The 20,005-nt window shown below is 46.5% G+C and overlaps 1 protein-coding gene across 1 annotated transcript in view; it reads right to left on the reverse strand.

The window, feature by feature from the left end:
- LOC119968624 (high affinity cGMP-specific 3',5'-cyclic phosphodiesterase 9A-like) overlaps positions 1-20,005 on the reverse strand; it is an 82,368-nt gene that overhangs the window by 14,138 nt on the left and 48,225 nt on the right. Inside the window, exons 8-9 of the mRNA XM_038801245.1 lie at positions 18,819-18,932; positions 560-664 (exon numbers count right to left, since the gene is read on the reverse strand). Coding sequence (XP_038657173.1) covers positions 560-664; positions 18,819-18,932 — 219 coding nt within the window. The remainder of the gene's footprint in view (positions 1-559; positions 665-18,818; positions 18,933-20,005) is intronic.

Here is a 20,005-nt window from a genome sequence, read left to right on the forward strand (position 1 = left end):
TACGGGGGTTACAGGGGGGTACAGGGGGTGTATGGGAGGGTACGGTGGTTACAGAGGGGTACATGTGGGGTATGGGGGGTACAGGGGGTATGGGGGGTATGGGAGGGTACGGGGGTACAGAGGGGTACAGGTGGGATATGGGGGGTACAGGGGGTACGGGGGTTACAGGGGGGGTTACAGGGGGGTACAGGGGGGACAAGGGTGTAAAGGGGGGTACAGGTGGGGTATGGGGGGTACAGGGGTATGGGGGTTACAGAGGGGGGTATAGGGGGTGTATGGGAGGGTACGGGGGTACAGAGGGGTACAGGTGGGGTATGGGGGGTACAGGGGGTATGGGGGTTACAGGGGGGGTTACAGAGGGGTACCGGGGTGTAAAGGGGGGTACAGGTGGGGTATGGGGGGGTTACAGGGGGGTACAGGGGGGTACAGGTGGGGTATGGGGGGTACAGGGGGCATGGGGGTTACAGGGGGGGTTACAGGGGGGTACAGGGGGAACAGGGGTGTAAAGGGGGGTACAGGTGGGGTATGGGGGGGTACGGGGGGTATAGGGCTCTTTTACCTGCATGAAATATTCCTGCAGTAAACAGTCCACCCAGGGTTCTGCCACCTCCATCGGCCTCACCTCGTTCGAGATGTCGCAGCATTTTATCAAAACCATCTTCAGCTGTAAAGAAATGAAAGAAAACTTAAACAAGCTCCATAACTCCGCCTCCACAGGGCGGGGCTCTGTGACTCCGCCTCCACAAGGCGGGGCTCTGTGACTCCGCCTCCACAGGGTGGGGCTCTGTGACTCCGCCTCCACAAGGCGGGGCTCTGTGACTCCGCCTCCACAGGGTGGGGCTCTGTGACTCCACCTCCACAAGGCGGGGCTCTGTGACTCCGCCTCCACAGGGTGGGGCTCTGTGACTCCGCCTCCACAGGGTGGGGCTCTGTGACTCCGCCTCCACAGGGCGGGGCTCTGTGACTCCGCCTTCACCGTGAATGGCTATTCATCAACTACAAAGAAAACAAAAAGAAACAAAACCAGACGGCCCACCCAGCATCGACCGAAGCACCGGAATCGACAACGGCAAACCCAGCCCTGCCGACCCTGCAAAACCCTTCTTACTAACATCTGGGAGTTTGTGCCAAAGTTGGGAGAGCATCTCACAGAGTCGTCAAACTACAGCCTGACATAGTCACACTCACAGAATCATACCTTACAGACAATGTCCCAGACTCCACTACCACCATTCCTGGGTATGTCCTGTCTCACCGGCAGGTCAGACCCAGCAGAGTGGGTGGCACAGTGGGATACAGTCAGGAGGGAGCTGGCCGGGTCCGAAAGGACAATAGCTGCTAGACTGGGACTGCAGCAGGGGGTGAGGGAAACATACTTGACCTCATCCTCACCAACCTGCCTGCTGCAGATGTATCTGTCCCTGACAGTATCGGTAGGAGTGACCACCACTCAGTCCTTGTGGAGACAAAGTCCCATCTTCACATTGAGGATACCCTCCATCGTGTTGTGTGCCACTCCCACCGTGCTAAATGGGACAGACTTCAAACAGATCGAGCAACTCAAGACAGGGCATCCATGAGGCGCTGTGGGCATCAGCAGCAGCAGAATTGTATCCAACCACAATCTGCAACCTCATGGCCCAGCATATCCCCCATTCTACCATTCCCACCAAGCCAGGGGACCAACCCTGGTTCAATGAAGAGAGCAGGAGAGCATGGCAGGAGCAACATCAGGCAGACCGAAAAATGAGGTGTCAACCTTCTCATGTGAGACTAACTTTAACAAATGGGTGCTTAAGAAATGTACCTTTAAGAAATGGATGTTTATCAGTGATGTTAGTGTGTGGGTGGAGCTGGGCTGTCTGTCAACTTTTAACTTTCGTTTTTGGCTGTTTGCTGCAGTGGGTTTTTTCAGTGTTGGAGCTGAAGCCAGACGGAGCAGGTGTACTGTTGATCTCTCTGCCATGAAAAGACTATGGGCGGAATTTTCCGCTCTCCACGCTGGGTGGGAGACTCGCGGGAGGGCCGGGCGACTCACGACACGCCGCCCTGGCACCCCCCGCGATTCTCCCACCCCCCGCTCGAGGAATCGGCGTCGCCGTTTTTCCCGGCGACCGGCGATTCTCCAGCTCGGATGGGCCGAGCGGCCTGACGTTCCCGACCTGTTCACGCCGGCAGCAACCACATCTGGACTATGCCGTTGTGAACATGGCGTCAAAGTTTTGTTTGTGGCTTGTGTGGGGCGGAGAGGGGAGCGAGCACCACGGCCGTGCTCGGGAGGGGACTGGCCCACGATCGGTGCCCACTGGTCATTGGGCCGATGGCTCCAAGAGACGCACTCTTTCCCCTCCGCCGCCCCGCAAGATCAAGCCGCCACGTCTTGCAGGGCAGCGGTGGGCAAGACGGAAACCGCGCATGCGCGGATTGGAGCCGGCCAACCTGCGCATGCGCGGCTGGCGTCACTTAGGCACCGCCGTCGCGTCATTCTCGGTGCGCCGCCTTGACGCAAGCGCCGCTCCTAGCCCCCTGGTGGGGGGGGGGGAGTGAATAGGGTGCGAGGAGTGGCCTCCGAGGCCGTCGTGAAACTCGGCCGAGTTCACGATGGCCTTCCCGATGCCACGCGGGAGCGGAGAAATCCGCCCTATCTCTTGATCATTTGGTGAATTCAGAATTATAAATGTTTTCAGTAGTGAATTTAAACCTGATGTGCTTCTGTTAAAAGGTGTTTCTTTTGTCTTCTGGATGTTGTTTGGGAAGTTATTAAGGATTACTTAGTGTTGTATTCTTTGGGGGCTATATTTGAATTAATGGTTGCTAAGATGTTCACTGTATGTTTTAAAAAGGTTAACTTGAGTTCCTAGAATAAACATTGTTTTTTAAAAAAAAAAATCTTTTCCATTTCTGCTGTCCCACACCTGTAGAGTGGGCCGTGTGCTCCCCATACCACAATCTAGTAAAAGCTGTGGGTCAGGTGAACTCCATGATACACTTTGGGGTTCTCTAAACCCTGGCCCATAACAAATTGGGGACTCGAGGAGGATAAAAGTCTATCTATTGGATTGGCTTTGTGAAGTTAAAGACAGTGAGGGGTGAGCATATTGTGGTTGCTTTTCAGGTGTGGTATTCTAGTTTAAGTGGGGAGTGTGTTGTGGACAATGGCTCTTTCAGAGGCTCTGAAATTATTGGGGGTGGAGAATGTCACACGAAGTACCTTACGGACAGAGACGAAAAGCAGACTGTTAGATTTGGCAAAAACATTGCAGTCAACATTACCTGACAAAATGCGAAAAGATGAACAATAGAACATTACAGCGCAGTACAGGCCCTTCGGCCCTCGATGTTGCGCCGACCTGTGAAACCCCTCTAAAGCCCATCTACACTATTCCCTTATCATCCATATGCCTATCCAATGACCATTTGAATGCGTTTACTGTTGGCGAGTCCACTACTGTTGCAGGCAGGGCATTCCACGCCCTTACTACTCTCTGAGTAAAGAACCTACCTCTGACATCTGTCCTATATCTATCTCCCCTCAATTTAAAGCTATGTCCCCTCGTGCTAGACATCATCATCCGAGGAAAAAGGCTCTCACTGTCCACCCTATCTAATCCTCTGATCATCTTGTATGCCTCAATTAAGTCACCTCTTAACCTTCTTCTCTCTAACAAAAGTCCCTCAGCCTTCCCTCATAAGATCTTCCCTCAACATCCTGAGGCAAGATCCTGGTATATCTCCTCTGCACCCTTTCCATTGCTTCCACATCCTTCCTATAATGCGGTGACCAGAACTGCACGCAATACTCCAAATGCGGCCGCACCAGAGTTTTGTACAGCTGCAACATGACCTCATGGCTCCGAAACTCAATCCCTCTACCAATAAAAGCTAACACACCGTACGCCTTCTTAACAACCCTCTCAACCTGGGTGGCAACTTTCTATGTACATGGACACCGAGATCTCTCTGCAAACAGCAACGGCCCCAAAACTGATCCTTGTGGTACCCCACTAGTAACTGAACTCCAGGCTGAACATTTCCCATCAACCACCACCCTTTGTCTTCTTCCAGCTAGCCAATTTCTGATCCAAACTGCTAAATCACCCTCAATCCCATGCCTCTATATTTTCTGCAATAGTCTACTGTGGGGAATCTTATCAAACACTTTACTGAAATCCATATACACATCAACTGCTTTACCCTCATCCACCTGTTTGGTCACCTTCTTGAAGAACTCAATCAGGTTTGTGAGGCACGACCTACCCTTCACAAAACCATGTTGACTATCTCTTATCAAATTATTCCTTTCCAGATGATTATAAATCCTATCACTTATAAACCTTTCCAAGACTTTGCCCACAACAGAAGTAAGGCTCACTGGTCTATAGTTACCGGGGTTGTCTCTACCCCCCTTCTTGAGCAAGGGGACAACATTTGCTAACCTGCAGTCTTCTGGCACTATTCCTGTAGACAATGACGACATAAAGATCAAAGCCATCAGCTTAGCAATCTCCTCCCTAGCTTCCCAGAGAATCCTAGGATAAATCCCATCTGGCCCAGGGGACTTATCTATTTTCACACTTTCCAGAATTGCTAACACCTCCTCCTTATGAACCTCAAGCCTTTCTAGTCTAGTAGCCTGTATCTCAGTATTCTCCTCGACAACTTTGTCTTTTTCCTGTGTGAATACTGACGAAAAATATTCATTTAGCACCTCTCCTATCTCCTCGGACTCCATGCACAATTTCCCACTACTGTCCTTGACTGGCCCTACTCTTACCTGAGTCATTCTTTTATTCCTGACATATCTATAGAAAGCTTTAGGGTTATCCTTGATCCTACCTGCCAAAGACTTCCTGCCTTTTCTTAGCTCTCTCTTTAGAGCCTTCCTAGCTAACTTGTAACTCTCAAGCACCCTAACTGAACCTTCACGTCTCATCTTTCCATCAGCCTCCTTCTTCCTCTTGACAAGTGATTCAACTACTTTAGTAAACCACGGTTCCCTCGCTCGACCACTTCCTCCCTGCCTGACAGGTACATACTTATCAAGGACACGCAGTAGCTGTTCCTTGAACAAGCTCCACATTTCCATTGTGCCCATCCCCTGCAGTTTCCTTCCCCATCCTATGCATCCTAAGTCTTGCCTCATCGCATCATAATTGCCTTTCCCCCAGCTATAACTCTTGCCCTGCGGTATATACATATCCCTTTCCATCACTAAAGTAAACGTAATCGAATTGTGGTCACTATCACCAAAGTGCTCACCTACCTCCAAATCTAACACCTGTCCTGGTTCATTACCCAGTACCAAATCCAATATGGCCTCGCCTCTCATTGGCCTATCTACATACTGCATCAGGAAACCCTCCTGCACACATTGGACAAAGAACGACCCATTTAATGTACTCGAACTATATATTTTCCAGTCAATATTTGGAAAGTTAAAGTCCCCCATACCAACTACCCTGTTATTTTCGCCCTTATCCAGAATCATCTGTGCAATCCTTTCCTCTACATCTCTGGAACTTTTTGGAGGCCTATAGAAAAGCCCTAACAGGGTGACCTCTCCTTTCCTGTTTCTAACCTCAGCCCATACTACCTCAGTATTCGAGTCCTCATCAAATGTCCTTTCTGCCACCGTAATACTGTCCTTGACTAACAATGCCACCCCTCCCCCTCTCTTACCACCTTCCCTGAGCTTACTGAAATATCTAAACCCCGGCACCTGCAACAACCATTCCTGTCCCTGCTCTATCCATGTCTCCGAAATGGCCACAACATCGAAGTCCCAGGTACCAACCCAAGTTGCAAGTTCACCCACCTTATTCCAGATTCTCCTGGCGTTGAAGTAGACACACTTTAAACCACCTTCCTTCCTGCCGGTACACTCCTACAACCTAGAAACCTTACTCATGACCTCACTACTCTCAACCTCCTGTATACTGGAGCACGGGTAACAACCCAGAGATAATAACTCTGTTTGTTTTAGCTCTACGTTTCCACCCTAGCTCCCTGAATTCCTGCCTTACATCCGTTTTCCTACCTATGTCGTTGGTGCCTATGTAGACAACGACTTGGGGCTGCTCCCCCTCCCCCTTAAGAATCCCTAAAACACGATCCGAGACATCGCGGACCCTGGCACCTGGGAGGCAACACACCAACCGCGAGTCTCTGTCGTTCCCACAGAATCTCCTATCTATCCCCCTAACTATGGAGTCTCCAATGACTATTGCTCTACTCCTCTCCGCCCTTCCCTTCTGAGCAACAGGGACAGACTCTGTGCCAGAGTCCTGTACCCCATGGCTTATCCTTGGTAAGTCGTGCCCCCCACCAGTATCCAAAGCGGTATATTTGTTATTAAGGGGAACGACCACAGAGGATCCCTGCACTGACTGCTTACCCCCAGCCCCTCTCACCGTCACCCATCTATCTTGATTCTTCAGAGTAACTACCTCCCTGAAGCTTCTATCTATGACCCCCTCTGCCTCCCGAATGATCCGAAGTTCATCCAGCTCCAGCTCCAGTTCCCTAACGCGGTTTCTGAGGAGCCGGAGATGGGAGCACTTCCCACAGATGAAATCAGCAGGGACACTGACGGCGTCCCTCACCTCAAACATTCTGCAGGAGGAACATTGTACTGCCTTCCCTGCCATCCCCTCTAGATAAAACAAGAAAAAGAAAGAAAGAGCTTACCTGTTATTCACTCTACCCCTAAGGTTAGAGGAGGTGGTTCCTCTTCCGCTTCTAAATCTCCGGCTTCTCTCCCGCTTCTAAATCTCCGGCTTCTCTCCCGCTTCTAAATCTCCGGCTCCTCTCCCGCTTCTAAATCTCCGGCTTCTCTCCCGCTTCTAAATCTCCGGCTCCTCTCCCGCTTCTAAATCTCCGGCTTCTCTCCCGCTTCTAAATCTCCGGCTCCTCTCCCGCTTCTAAATCTCCGGCTCCTCACCCGGGCTTGTAAACTAAGTAATTATGGCGATGGCTAAGCATTTAAAGTTGCCGGAGATACAGTTTAACTCATTGGAAATGGCAAAAATTCAGTTGCAATTTAAAGAAATGGAACATGAGAAAGAACTAAAGCAGCTTGAATACGAAAGAGAGAGAGAGAGAGAGAGAGAGAGAGAGAGGAAAAAGAAAAGGAGAGAAGAAAGGAGAAAAGAAAGAATAGCCCTAGCAGGACAAAAAGAAAGAGAAAGGGAGGTTCAGATCAGGGAAAAAGATAAAGGGAGAGAGTTTGAAATTCAGAAAATGGCCATGATGTTGTATTTTATATTTTCCCCGCGTCTTGACTGTGATAGAGAAATTCAAACAGCATTCATTAGGTAAGCAAAACTGAACTTTATTTCCGAATTTGAACTGACTGCTAGCAGTAAATGGCTGATACTTGGAGTCGGAAAGCAGTCAATTACAAACTGCTGAGTCCGTCCCAAGTCTGCGATATTACAGGAAAAGAAGGCGATTCTTATACATTATAGGATCAAGATAACATGAATACAGCTTGGTCAGGAATTTGATCGAAAGTAAAACATAAGTAATAATCGTTACAATGGCGTCACCTTGCTGACCTTTAGGGGACTTGAGTTTCATATCATTATCTTGTCTTTGTTTTAAGAAAGGGAAGAAGTTGTTTACATACAGGAAGAGACAGTTGTTCAGCTTGTTATGTATTGAGACTACATTTAGGCTCATGATGAAAACACCTTATCTTAGAATTTTAGAGTCACTCGGTTCTTAGGTCAAGTCGACCTCGGCTGTGTATACCTGTGTATTTTGAATCTGTGTCTTAGGTTAAATTCAATTGTACCAAGAACACTTGACTAGTTTTCCCATCATGCCATTATTTGCTTCACACAATACCACAATGAAACATGACAGTTAAAATTGGCAGACATAAAGGGAAACGTACAGTTAGATTATAGTGATGAAGACATGTCAATCTACATGTCAATTGGTTTAACCAGGTCGGTCAAGGCAACCGTGAGGAGGAGTTTATAGAATGTATCCGCGATAGTTTCCTAGAACAGTATGTAATGGAACCTACGAGGGAACAAGCGGTCCTAGATCTTGTCCTGTGTAATGAGACAGGATTGATTCATGATCTCATAGTTAGGGATCCTCTCGGAAGGAGCGATCACAATATGGTGGAATTTAAAATACAGATGGAGGGTGAGAAAGTAAAATCAAATACTAGTGTTTTGTGTTTAAACAAAGGAGATTACAAGGGGATGAGAGAAGAACTAGCTAAGGTAGACTGGGAGCTAAGACTTTATGGTGGAACAGTTGAGGAACAGTGGAGAACCTTCCAAGCGATTTTTCACAGTGCTCAGCAAAGGTTTATACCAACAAAAAGGAAGGACGGAAGAAAGAGGGAAAATCGACCGTGGATATCTAAGGAAATAAGGGAGAGTATCAAATTGAAGGAAAAAGCATATAAAGTGGCAAAGATTGCTGGGTGACTAGAGGACTGGGAAATCTTTAGGGGGCAACAGAAAGCTACTAAAAAAGCTATAAAGAAGAGTAAGATAGAGTATGAGAGTAAACTTGCTCAGAATATAAAAACAGACAGTAAAAGTTTTTACAAATATATAAGACAAAAAAGAGTGGCTAAGGTAAATATTGGTCCTTTAGAGGATGAGAAGGGAGTTTTAATAATGGGAAATGAGGAAATGGCTGAGGAACTGAACAGGTTTTTTGGGTCGGTCTTCACAGTGGAAGACACAAATAACATGCCAGCGACTGATAGAAATGAGGCTATGACAGGTGAGGACCTTGAGAGGATTGTTATCACTAAGGAGGGAGTGATGGGCAAGCTAATGGGGCTAAAGGTAGACAAGTCTCCTGGCCCTGATGGAATGCATCCCAGAGTGCTAAAAGAGATGGCTAGGGAAATTGCAGATGCACTAGTGATAATTTACCGAAATTCACTAGACTCTGGGGTGGTCACGGTGGATTGGAAATTAGCAAACGTGACGCCACTGTTTAAAAAGGAGGTAGGCAGAAAGCAGGAAATTATAGGCCAGTGAGTTTAACTTCGGTAATAGGGAAGATGCTGGAATCTATCATCAAGGAAGAAATTGCGAGGCATCTGGATAGAAATTGTCCCATTGGGCAGACGCAGCATGGGTTCGTAAAAGGCAGGTCGTGCCTAACTAATTTAGTGGAATTTTTTGAGGACATTACCAGTGCAGTAGATAACGGGGAGCCGATGGATGTGGTATATCTGGATTTCCAGAAAGCCTTTGACAAGGTGCCACACAAAAGGTTGCTGCATAAGATAAAGATGCATGGCATTAAGGGTAAAGTAGTAGCATGGATAGAGGATTGGTTAATTAATAGAAAGCAAAGAGTTGGGATAAATGGGTGTTTCTCTGGTTGGCAATCAGTAGCTAGTGGTGTCCCTCAGGGATCCGTGTTGGGCCCACAATTGTTCACAATTTACATTGATGATTTGGAGTTGGGGACCAAGGGCAATGTGTCCAAGTTTGCAGATGACACTAAGATGAGTGGTAAAGCGAAAAGTGCAGAGGATACTGGAAGTCTGCAGAGGGATTTGGATAGGTTAAGTGAATGGGCTCGGGTCTGGCAGATGGAATACAATGTTGACAAATGTGAGGTTATCCATTTTGGTAGGAATAACAGCAAACGGGATTATTATTTAAACGATAAAATATTAAAGCATGCCGCTGTTCAGAGAGACTTGGGTGTGCTAGTGCATGAGTCACAGAAGGTTGGTTTACAAGTGCAACAGGTGATTAAGAAGGCAAATGGAATTTTGTCCTTCATTGCTAGAGGGATGGAGTTTAAGACTAGGGAGGTTATGTTGCAATTGTATAAGGTGTTAGTGCGGCCACACCTGGAGTATTGTGTTCAGTTTTGGTCTCCTTACTTGAGAAAGGACGTACTGGCACTGGAGGGTGTGCAGAGGAGATTCACTAGGTTAATCCCAGAGCTGAAGGGGTTGGATTATGAGGAGAGGTTGAGTAGACTGGGACTGTACTCGTTGGAATTTAGAAGGATGAGGGGGGATCTTATAGAAACATTTAAAATTATGAAGGGAATAGATAGGATAGATGCGGGCAGGTTGTTTCCACTGGCGGGTGACAGCAGAACTAGGGGGCATAGCCTCAAAATAAGGGGAAGTAGATTTAGGACTGAGTTTAGGAGGAACTTCTTCACCCAAAGGGTTGTGAATCTATGGAATTCCTTGCCCAGTGAAGCAGTTGAGGCTCCTTCATTACATGTTTTTAAGGCAAAGATAGATAGTTTTTTGAAGAATAAAGGGATTAAGGGTTATGGTGTTCGGGCCGGAAAGTGGAGCTGAGTCCACAAAAGATCAGCCATGATCTAATTGAATGGCGGAGCAGGCTCGAGGGGCCAGATGGCCTACTCCTGCTCCTAGTTCTTATGTTCTTATGTTCTTATGACAGTGAGAAAGAGCGACAAAGTCGAAGGGTTGGTGGGAATCTATTTAAAGATGTCCAAGCATTGCCAAGGTGTGACGAGAAGGAAGTGGAAGCCTTTTTCATTTCAAAGAACAAAGGAAAATTACAGCACAGGAACAGGCCCTTCGGCCCTCCAAGCCTGTGGCGATCCAGATCCTCTATCTAAAACTGCCGCCTATTTTCTAAGGATCTGTATCCCTCTGTTCCCTGCCCATTCATGGAGCACAGATTTGACTTCGCAGGAGGGTGCCAGTGTTCAAGTAGGTGGTTTGAAGTGTGTCTACTTCAATGCCAGGAGTATACGAAATAAGGTAGGGGAACTGGCAGCATGGGTTGGTACCTGGGACTTCGATGTTGTGGCCATTTCAGAGACATGGATAGAGCAGGGACAGGAATGGTTGTTGCAGGTTCCGGGGTTTAGGTGTTTTAGTAAGCTCAGAGAAGGGGGCAAAAGAGGGGGAGGTGTGGCGCTGCTAGTCAAGGACAGTATTACGGTGGCGGAAAGGATGCTAGATGGGGACTCTTCTTCTGAGGTAGTATGGGCTGAGGTTAGAAACAGGAAAGGAGAGGTCACCCTGTTGGGAGTTTTCTATAGGCCACCTAATAGTTCTAGGGATGTAGAGGAAAGGATGGCGAAGATGATTCTGGAAAAGAGCAAAAGTAACAGGGTAGTTGTTATGGGAGACTTTAACTTTCCAAATATTGACTGGAAAATATATAGTTCGAGTACATTAGATGGGTCGTTCTTTGTACAATATGTGCAGGAGGGTTTCCTGACACAATATGTTGACAGGCCAACAAAAGGCGAGGCCACATTGGATTTGGTTTTGGGTAATGAACCAGGCCAGGTGTTAGATCTGGAGGTAGGTGAACACTTTGGAAACAGTGACCACAATTCGGTGACCTTTACGTTAGTGATGGAAAGGGATAAGTATACCCCGCAGGACAAGAATTATAGCTGGGGGAAGGGCAATTATGATGCCATTAGACATGACTTAGGGTGTGTAGGTTGGAGAAGTAGGCTGCAAGGGTTGGGCACACTGGATATGTGGAGCTTGTTCAAGGAACAGCTATTGCATGTTCTTGATAAGTACGTACCAGTCAGGCAGGGAGGAAGGGGTCGAGCGAGGGATCCGTGGTTTACCAAAGAAGTGGAATCTCTTGTTAAGAGGAAGAAGGAGGCCTATGTGAAGATGAGGTGTGAAGTTTCAGTTGGGGTGCTTGATAGTTACAAGGAAGCGAGGAAGGATCTAAAGAGAGAGCTAAGACGAGCAAGCAGGGGACATGAGAAGTCTTTGGCAGGTAGGATCAAGGAAAACCCAAAAGCTTTCTATAGGTATGTCAGGAATAAAAGAATGACTAGAGTAAGAGTAGGGCCAGTCAAGGACAGTGGTGGGAAGTTGTGTGTGGAGGCTGAGGAGATAAGCGAGATACTAAATGAATACTTTTCGTCAGTATTCACTCAGGAAAAAGATAATGTTGTGGAGGAGAATGCTGAGACCCAGGCTATTAGAATAGATGGCATTGAGGTGCGTAGGGAAGAAGTGTTGGCAATTCTAGACAAGGTGAAAATAGATAAGTCCCCGGGGCCTGATGGGATTTATCCTAGCGTTCTCTGGGAAGCCAGGGAAGAGATTGCTGAGCCTTTGGCTTTGATTTTTATGTCATCATTGGCTACAGGAATAGTGCCAGAGGACTGGAGGATAGCAAATGTGGTCCCTTTGTTCAAGAAGGGGAGTAGAGATAACCCCGGTATAACTATAGGCCGGTGAGCCTAACGTCTGTGGTGGGTAAGGTCTTGGAGAGGATTATAAAAGATACGATTTATAATCATCTAGATAGGAATAATATGATTAGGGATAGTCAGCATGGTTTTGTGAACGGTAGGTCATGCCTCACAAACCTTATCGAGTTCTTTGAGAAGGTGACTGAACAGGTAGACGAGGGTAGAGCAGTTGATGTGGTGTATATGGATTTCAGTAAAGCGTTTGATAAGGTTCCCCACGGTCGTCTATTGCAGAAAATACGGAGGCTGGGGATTGAGGGTGATTTAGAGATGTGGATCAGAAATTGGCTAGTTGAAAGAAGACAGAGGGTGGTGGTTGATGGCAAATGTTCAGAATGGAGTTCAGTTACGAGTGGCGTACCACAAGGATCTGTTCTGGGGCCGTTGCTGTTTGTCCTTTTTATAAATGACCTAGAGGAGGGCACAGAAGGTTGGTGAGTAAATTTGCAGACGACACTGAAGTCGGTGGAGTTGTAGACAGTGCGGAAGGATGTTGCAGGTTACAGAGGGATATAGATAAGCTGCAGAGCTGGGCTGAGAGGTGGCAAATGGAGTTTAATGTAGAGAAGTGTGAGGTGATTCACTTTGGAAAGAATAACAGGAATGCGGAATATTTGGCTAATGGTAAAATTCTTAGCAGTGTGGATGAGCAGAGGGATCTCGGTGTCCATGTACATAGATCCCTGAAAGTTGCCACCCAGGTTGATAGGGTTGTGAAGAAGGCCTATGGTGTGTTAGCCTTTATTGGTAGAGGGATTGAGTTCCGGAGCCATGAGGTCATGTTGCAGCTGTACAAAACTCTAGTACGGCCGCATTTGGAGTATTGCGTACAGTTCTGGTCGCCTCATTATAGGAAGGACGTGGAAGCTTTGGAACGGGTGCAGAGGAGATTTACCAGGATGTTACCTGGTATGGAGGGAAAATCTTATGAGGAAAGGCTGATGGACTTGAGGTTGTTTTCGTTAGAGAGAAGAAGGTTTTTTTTTTTTTTTTATAAATTTAGATTACCCAATTATTTTTTCCAATTAAGGGGCAATTTAGCGTGGCCAATCCACCTAACCTGCACATTTTTGGGTTGTGGGGGCGAAACCCACGCAGACACGGGGAGAACGTGCAAACTCCACACGGACAGTGACCCAGAGCCGGGATCGAACCTGGGACCTCAGCGCCGTGAGGCGGTTGTGCTAACCACTAGGCCACCGTGCTGCCCGAGAGAGAAGAAGGTTAAGAGGTGACTTAATAGAGGCATACAAAATGATCAGAGGGTTAGATAGGGTGGACAGTGAGAGCCTTCTCCCGCGGATGGAGGTGGCTAGCACGAGGGGACATAGCCTTAAATTGAGGGGTAATAGATATAGGACAGACGTCAGAGGTAGGTTTTTTACGCAAAGAGTGGTGAGGCCGTGGAATGCCCTGCCTGCAACAGTAGTGAACTCGCCAACATTGAGGGCATTTAAAAGTTTATTGGATAAGCATATGGATGATAAGGGCATAGTGTAGGTTAGATGGCCTTTAGTTTTTGACTTCCCATGTCGGTGCAACATCGTGGGCCGAAGGGCCTGTACTGCGCTGTATCGTTCTATGTTCTATGTTCATGTATCTGTCTAGATATATCTTAAATGACACTATCGTGCCCGCCTCTACCACCTACGCTGGCAAAGTGTTCCAGGCACCCACCACCCTCTGCGTAAAGAACTTTCCACGCACATCTCCCTTAAACTTTTCCCCTCTCACCTTGAAATCGTGACCCCTAGTAATTGAGTCCCCCACTCTGGGAAAAAGCTTGTTGCTGTCCACCCTGTCCATACCTCTCATGATTTTGTAGACCTCAATCAGGTCCCCCCTCAACCTCCGTCTTTCCAACAAAAACAATCCTAATCTACTCAACCTTTCTTCACAGCTAGCACCCTCCATACCAGGCAACATCCTGGTGAACCTCCTCTGCACCCTCTCTAAAGCATCCACATCCTTCTGGTAATGTGGCGACCAGAACTGCACGCAGTATTCCAAATGTGGCCTAACCAAAGTCCTATACAACTGTAACATGACCTGCCGACTGTTGTACTCAATACCCCGTCCGATGAAGGCAAGCATGCTGTATGCCTTCTTGACCACTGTATCGACCTGTGTTGCCACCTTCAGGGTACAATGGACCTGAACTCCCAGATCTCTCTGTACATCAGTTTTCCCCAGGACTCTTCCATTGACCAGATTGTCCGCTCTTGAATTTGATCTTCCAAAATGCATCACCTCGCATTTGCCTGGATTGAACTCCATCTGCCATTTCTCTGCCCAACTCTCCAATCTATCTATATTTTGCTGTATTCTCTGACAGTCCTCCCCGCTATCTGCAACTCCACCAATCTCAGTATCATCTGCAAACTTGCTAATCAGACCACCTATACCTTCAACCAGATCATTTATGTATATTACAAACAACAGTGGTCCGAGCACAGATCCCTGTGGAACACCACTAGTCACCCTTCTCCATTTTGAGACACTCCCTTCCACCACTACTCTCTGTCTCCTGTTGCCCAGCCAGTTCTTTATCCATCTAGCTAGTACACCCTGAACCCCATACGACTTCACTTTTTCTATCAACCTGCCATGGGAAACTTTATCAAACACCTTACTGAAGTCCATGTATACGACATCTACAGCCCTTCCCTCATCAATTAACTTTGTCACTTCCTCAAAGAATTCTATTAGGTTTGTAAGACATGACCTTCCCTGTACAAAACCATGCTGCCTATCACTGATAAGTCTATTTTCTTCCAGATTTAAATAGCTCCTATCCCTCAGTATCTTCTCCAACAGTTTGCCTACCACTGACGTCAAGCTCACAGATCTATAATTCCCTGGATTATCCCTGCTACCCTTCTTAAACAAAGGGACAACATTAGCAATTCTCCAGTCCTCCGGGACCTCACCCGTGCCTAAAGATGCTGCAAAGATATCTGTTAAGGCCCCAGCTATTTCGACCCTCGCTTCCCTCAATCAACCTGGGATAGATCCCATCTGGTCCTGGGGACTTGTCCACCTTAATGCCTTTTAGAATACCCAAAACTACCCCCTTCCTTATACCGACTTGACCTAGAGTATTTAAACATCCATCCCTAACCTCAACATCCATCATGTCCCTCTCCTTTGTGAATACCGATGCAAAGTACTCATTAAGAATCTCACCCATTTCCTCTGACTCCTCGCATAAATTCCCTCTTTTGTCTTTGAGTGGGCCAATCGTTTCTCTAGTTACCCTCTTGCTCCTTATATATGAATAAAAGGCTTTGGGATTTTCCTTAACCCTGTTAGCCAAAGATATTTCATGACCCCTTTTAGCCCTCTTTATTGCGCGTTTGAGATTCGTCCTACTTTCCCGATATTCCTCCAAAGCTTCATCAGTTTTGAGTCGCCTAGATCTTATGTATGCTTCCTTTTTCATTTTAGCTAGTCTCACAATTCCACCCGTCATCCATGGTTCCCTAATCTTGCAATTTCTATCCCTCATTTTCACAGGAACATGTCTGTCCTGCACTCTAATCAACCTTTCCTTAAAAGACTCCCACATTTCAAATGTGGATTTACCCTTAAACAGCTGCTCCCAATCCACATTCCCTAGCTCCTGCTGAATTTTGTTATACTCTGCCTTTCCCCAATTTAGCACTCTTCCTTTAGGACCACTCTCGTCTTTGTCCATGAGTATTCTAAAACTTACGGAATTGTGATCACTATTCCCAAAGTAATCACCGACTGAAACGTCAACCACCTGGCCGGGATCATTCCCCAATACCAGGTCCGGTATGGCCCCTTCCCGAATTGGACTATTTACATACTGCTCTAGAAAACTCTCCTGGATGCTCCTTACAAACTCTGCTCCATCTACGCCTCCAACACTAAATGAGTCCCATTCAATGTTGGGGAAGTTAAAATCTCCCATCACGACCACCCTATTGCTCCTACATTTTTCAATAATCTGTCTACATATTTGTACCTCTACTTCACGCTCACTTTTGGGAGGCTTGTAGTAAAGTCCCAACAATGTTACTGCACCCTTCCTATTTCTTAGCTCTACCTATATTGCCTCAGTGCTCGAATCCTCCATCGTGCCCTCCTTAATCACAGCTGTGATATCATCTCTGACTAGTAATGCAACTCCTCCACCCCTTCTACCTCCCTCTCTATCCCTCCTGAAGCATCTATACCCTGGGATATTCAGTTGCCAGTCCTGCCCTTCCCTCAACCAAGTCTCAGTAATACCAATAACATCATATTCCCAGGTACTAATCCAAGCGCTAAATTCATCTGCCTTACCTGCTACACTTCTCGCATTGAAACAAATGCCCCTCAGACCACCTGTCCCTTTGCGTTCATAATCTGTTCCCTGTTTACTCTTCCCCTTAGTCACATTGAGTTTATTGTCTAGTACCTTACTGGCTTTAGTTGCTGCCTCTTTACTGATCTCTAACTTCCTAATCTGGTTCCCAACTCCCTGCCACATTAGTTTAAAACCTCCCCAACAGTGTTAGCAAAAGCACCCCCTAGGACATTGGTTCCAGTCCCGCCCAGGTGTAGACCATCCGATTTGTAATGGTCCCACCGCCTCCAGAACCGGTTCCGATGTCCCACAAATGTGAACCCCTCTCAAGCCACGGATTCATTCTGACTATTCTTGATGTTCTATTTGCGATGTACTATTTGTGATGTACTATTTGCGATGTACTATTTGCGATGTACTATTTGTTGTGTACTATTTGTTGTGTACTATTTGTGATGTACTATTTGTGATGTACTATTTGTGATGTACTATTTGTGATGTACTATTTGTGATGTACTATTTGTGGTGTACTATTTGTGATGTACTATTTGTCATGTACTATTTGTGATGTACTATTTGCGATGTACTATTTGTTGTGTACTATTTGTGATGTACTATTTGTTGTGTACTATTTGTGATGTACTATTTGTGATGTACTATTTCTGATGTACTATTTCTGATGTACTATTTGCGGTGTACTATTTGAGACGTACAATTTGCGATGTACTATTTGCGATTTACTATTTGCGATGTACTATTTGCGATGTACTATTTGTGATGTACTATTTGCGATGTACTATTTGTTGTATTCTATTTGCGATGTACTATTTGCGATGTACTATTTGTGATGTACTATTTGCGATGTTCTATTTGCGATGTACTAGTTGCGACGTACTATTTGCGATGTACTATTTGCGATGTACTATTTGCGATGTACTATTTGCGATGTACTATTTCTGATGTACTATTTATGATGTACTATTTGCGATGTACTATTTGCGATGTACTAGTTGCGACGTACTATTTGTGATGTACTATTTGCGGTGTACTATTTGCGATGTACTATTTGCCGTGTACTATTTGCGGTGTAGTATTTGCGGTGTACTATTTGCGATGTACTATTTGCCGTGTACTATTTGCCGTGTACTATTTGTCATGAGGCACTGTCCATTGAAGAGGTGTCATGTGAACACTGGTGGACAGGCTTGAGGCCTGGTCCTGTACTCTGGCATTAAAATAATAAGAAACCTACCTGTTCAGTTACGTACAGCAATCCCGGGGTCGTATATTCTGTTGTTTTGACTGTAGCCTAGCGAATGACCCAGTACAGGACAACATTCAGCATTTTGAACACCTCAATTTAATCTCCCCTTAGCCTTCACTGCTCTAAAGAGAACAATCCTAGTCCCTCCATTTCTGCACATTAACTGAAGTCTCTCTTCTCTGATAACATTTCTTCCACACCCTCTCAAAGGCCTTTACATCCTTCCTAAAGTACAATGTCCAGAACTGGATTGAATACCCCAGCTGAGAGAAAACCAGTGTCTTATAAACAGTTTTGTGAAACGTTTTTGCTATTTTATTCAATGCCACAAGTTAAAAGGGATGTCCCGAAGCGTGGTACATTGGCGAGACCATGCAGACGCTGCAGGAAAGGATGTCCCGAAGCGTGGTACATTGGCGAGATCATGCAGACGCTGCAACAACGAATGAACGGACATCGCGCGACAATCGCCAGGCAGGAATGCTCCCTTCCTGTCGGGGAACACTTCAACAGTCAAGGGCATTCAGCCTCTGACCTCCGGGTAAACGTTCTCCAAGGCAGCCTTCAGGACACGCGACAACGCAGAATCGCCGAGCAGAAACTTATAGCCAAGTTCCGCACACATGAGTGAGGCCTCAACCGGGACCTTGCATTTATGTCACATTACATTCACCTCCCACCATCTGGCCTGGGTTTGCGATATCCTACCAACTGTCCTGGCTTGAGATAATTCACATCTCTTTAACCTGTGATTATCCCTCTCTCCAGTTGCTCCGTCTGGATCTGTAAAGACTTAATTACCTGCAAAGACTCGCATTCAAAGTATCGTCTTGCATCATTGACTTTGTCTATATATATGTTTCTGGAACCCACCAGAAACATCTGAGGAAGGAGCAGTGCTCCGAAAGCTAATGATTTGAAAGAAACCTATTGGACTTTAACCTGGTGCTGTAAGATTTCTTGCAAGTTAAAAGGATCATGTATACTTTCTGTACTTTCAATGGTTGAGATTGTACTCACACAGGTAATATCTTCCTCATTTGAGAAATCAAAGTTGTCGACTTTCTGTTTGAAGGAATCGAGAATCTCACCATGCCGAGCCATGTCTGTCGCTAGGATCAGATTGATAATCCCCTGAATAGACAGATAAACAACAGAAAAATACTTACTCAGTTTGGGCCTCAGTCAAGCCACATCCTCTCAGTGAATTCTCTTTGTTTCACTCTTCACAAAGCTGACTCCTAGCTGGGATAGTCACAGAGTTTTACAGCATAAAAAGAGGCCCTTCGGCCCACCGTGTCTGTGCTGGCCATCAAACACCTAACTATTTTAGTCCCACTCTCCAGCATTTCATAACATTGTCTCCTGTGGCATTTAAAATGTTTATCTAAACACTTCTTAAATGTTGTGAGGGTTCCCGCCTCCACCACCCTTTCAGGCAACGAGTTCCAGATACCCACCACCCTCTGGGTGAAGAGATTTTACTCTAAATAGTGTTCAATTCTGGTCGTCACACTACCAGAAGGATGTGGAGGCTTTAGAGACGGTGCAGAAGAGATTTACCAGGATGTTGCCTGGTATGGAGGGCATTAGCTATGAGGAGAGGTTGAATAAACTCAGTTTGTTCTCACTGGAACGACGGAGGTTGAGGGGCGGCCTGACAGAGATCTACAAAATTATGAGGGGCATAGACAGAGTGGATAGTCAGAGACTTTTTCCCAAGGTAGAGGGGTCAATTACTATGGGGGCATAGGTTTAAGGTGCGAGGGGCAAGGTTTAGAGGAGAGGTATGAGGCAAATTTTTTTTACACAGAGGGTAGTTGGTGCCTGGAACTCGCTGCTGGAGGAGGTGGTGGAAGCAGGGACGATAGTGACATTTAAGGGGCATCTTGACAAATATATGAATAGGATGGGAATAGAGGGATACAGACCCCGGAAGTGTAGAAGATTTTAGATTAGACGGGCAGCATGGTCGGCACAGGCTTGGAGGGCCGAAGGGCCTGTTCCTGTGCTGTACTTTTCTTTGTTCTTTGTTCTCCCTGCTCTTATAAGAACATAAGAACTAGGAGCAGGAGTCGGCCATCTGGCCCCTCGAGCCTGCTCCGCCATTCAATCAGATGGTCAGTCGCCTTCATGTTTGACAACGGGGCAAAATAGAAAATGACAAAACCTTGATGTGGTAGGGCTGGTTTAGCTCACTGGGCTAA

The sequence above is a fragment of the Scyliorhinus canicula genome, chromosome 7 (genome assembly GCF_902713615.1).
Source record: "Scyliorhinus canicula chromosome 7, sScyCan1.1, whole genome shotgun sequence".
Classification (NCBI taxonomy): domain Eukaryota; kingdom Metazoa; phylum Chordata; class Chondrichthyes; order Carcharhiniformes; family Scyliorhinidae; genus Scyliorhinus; species Scyliorhinus canicula.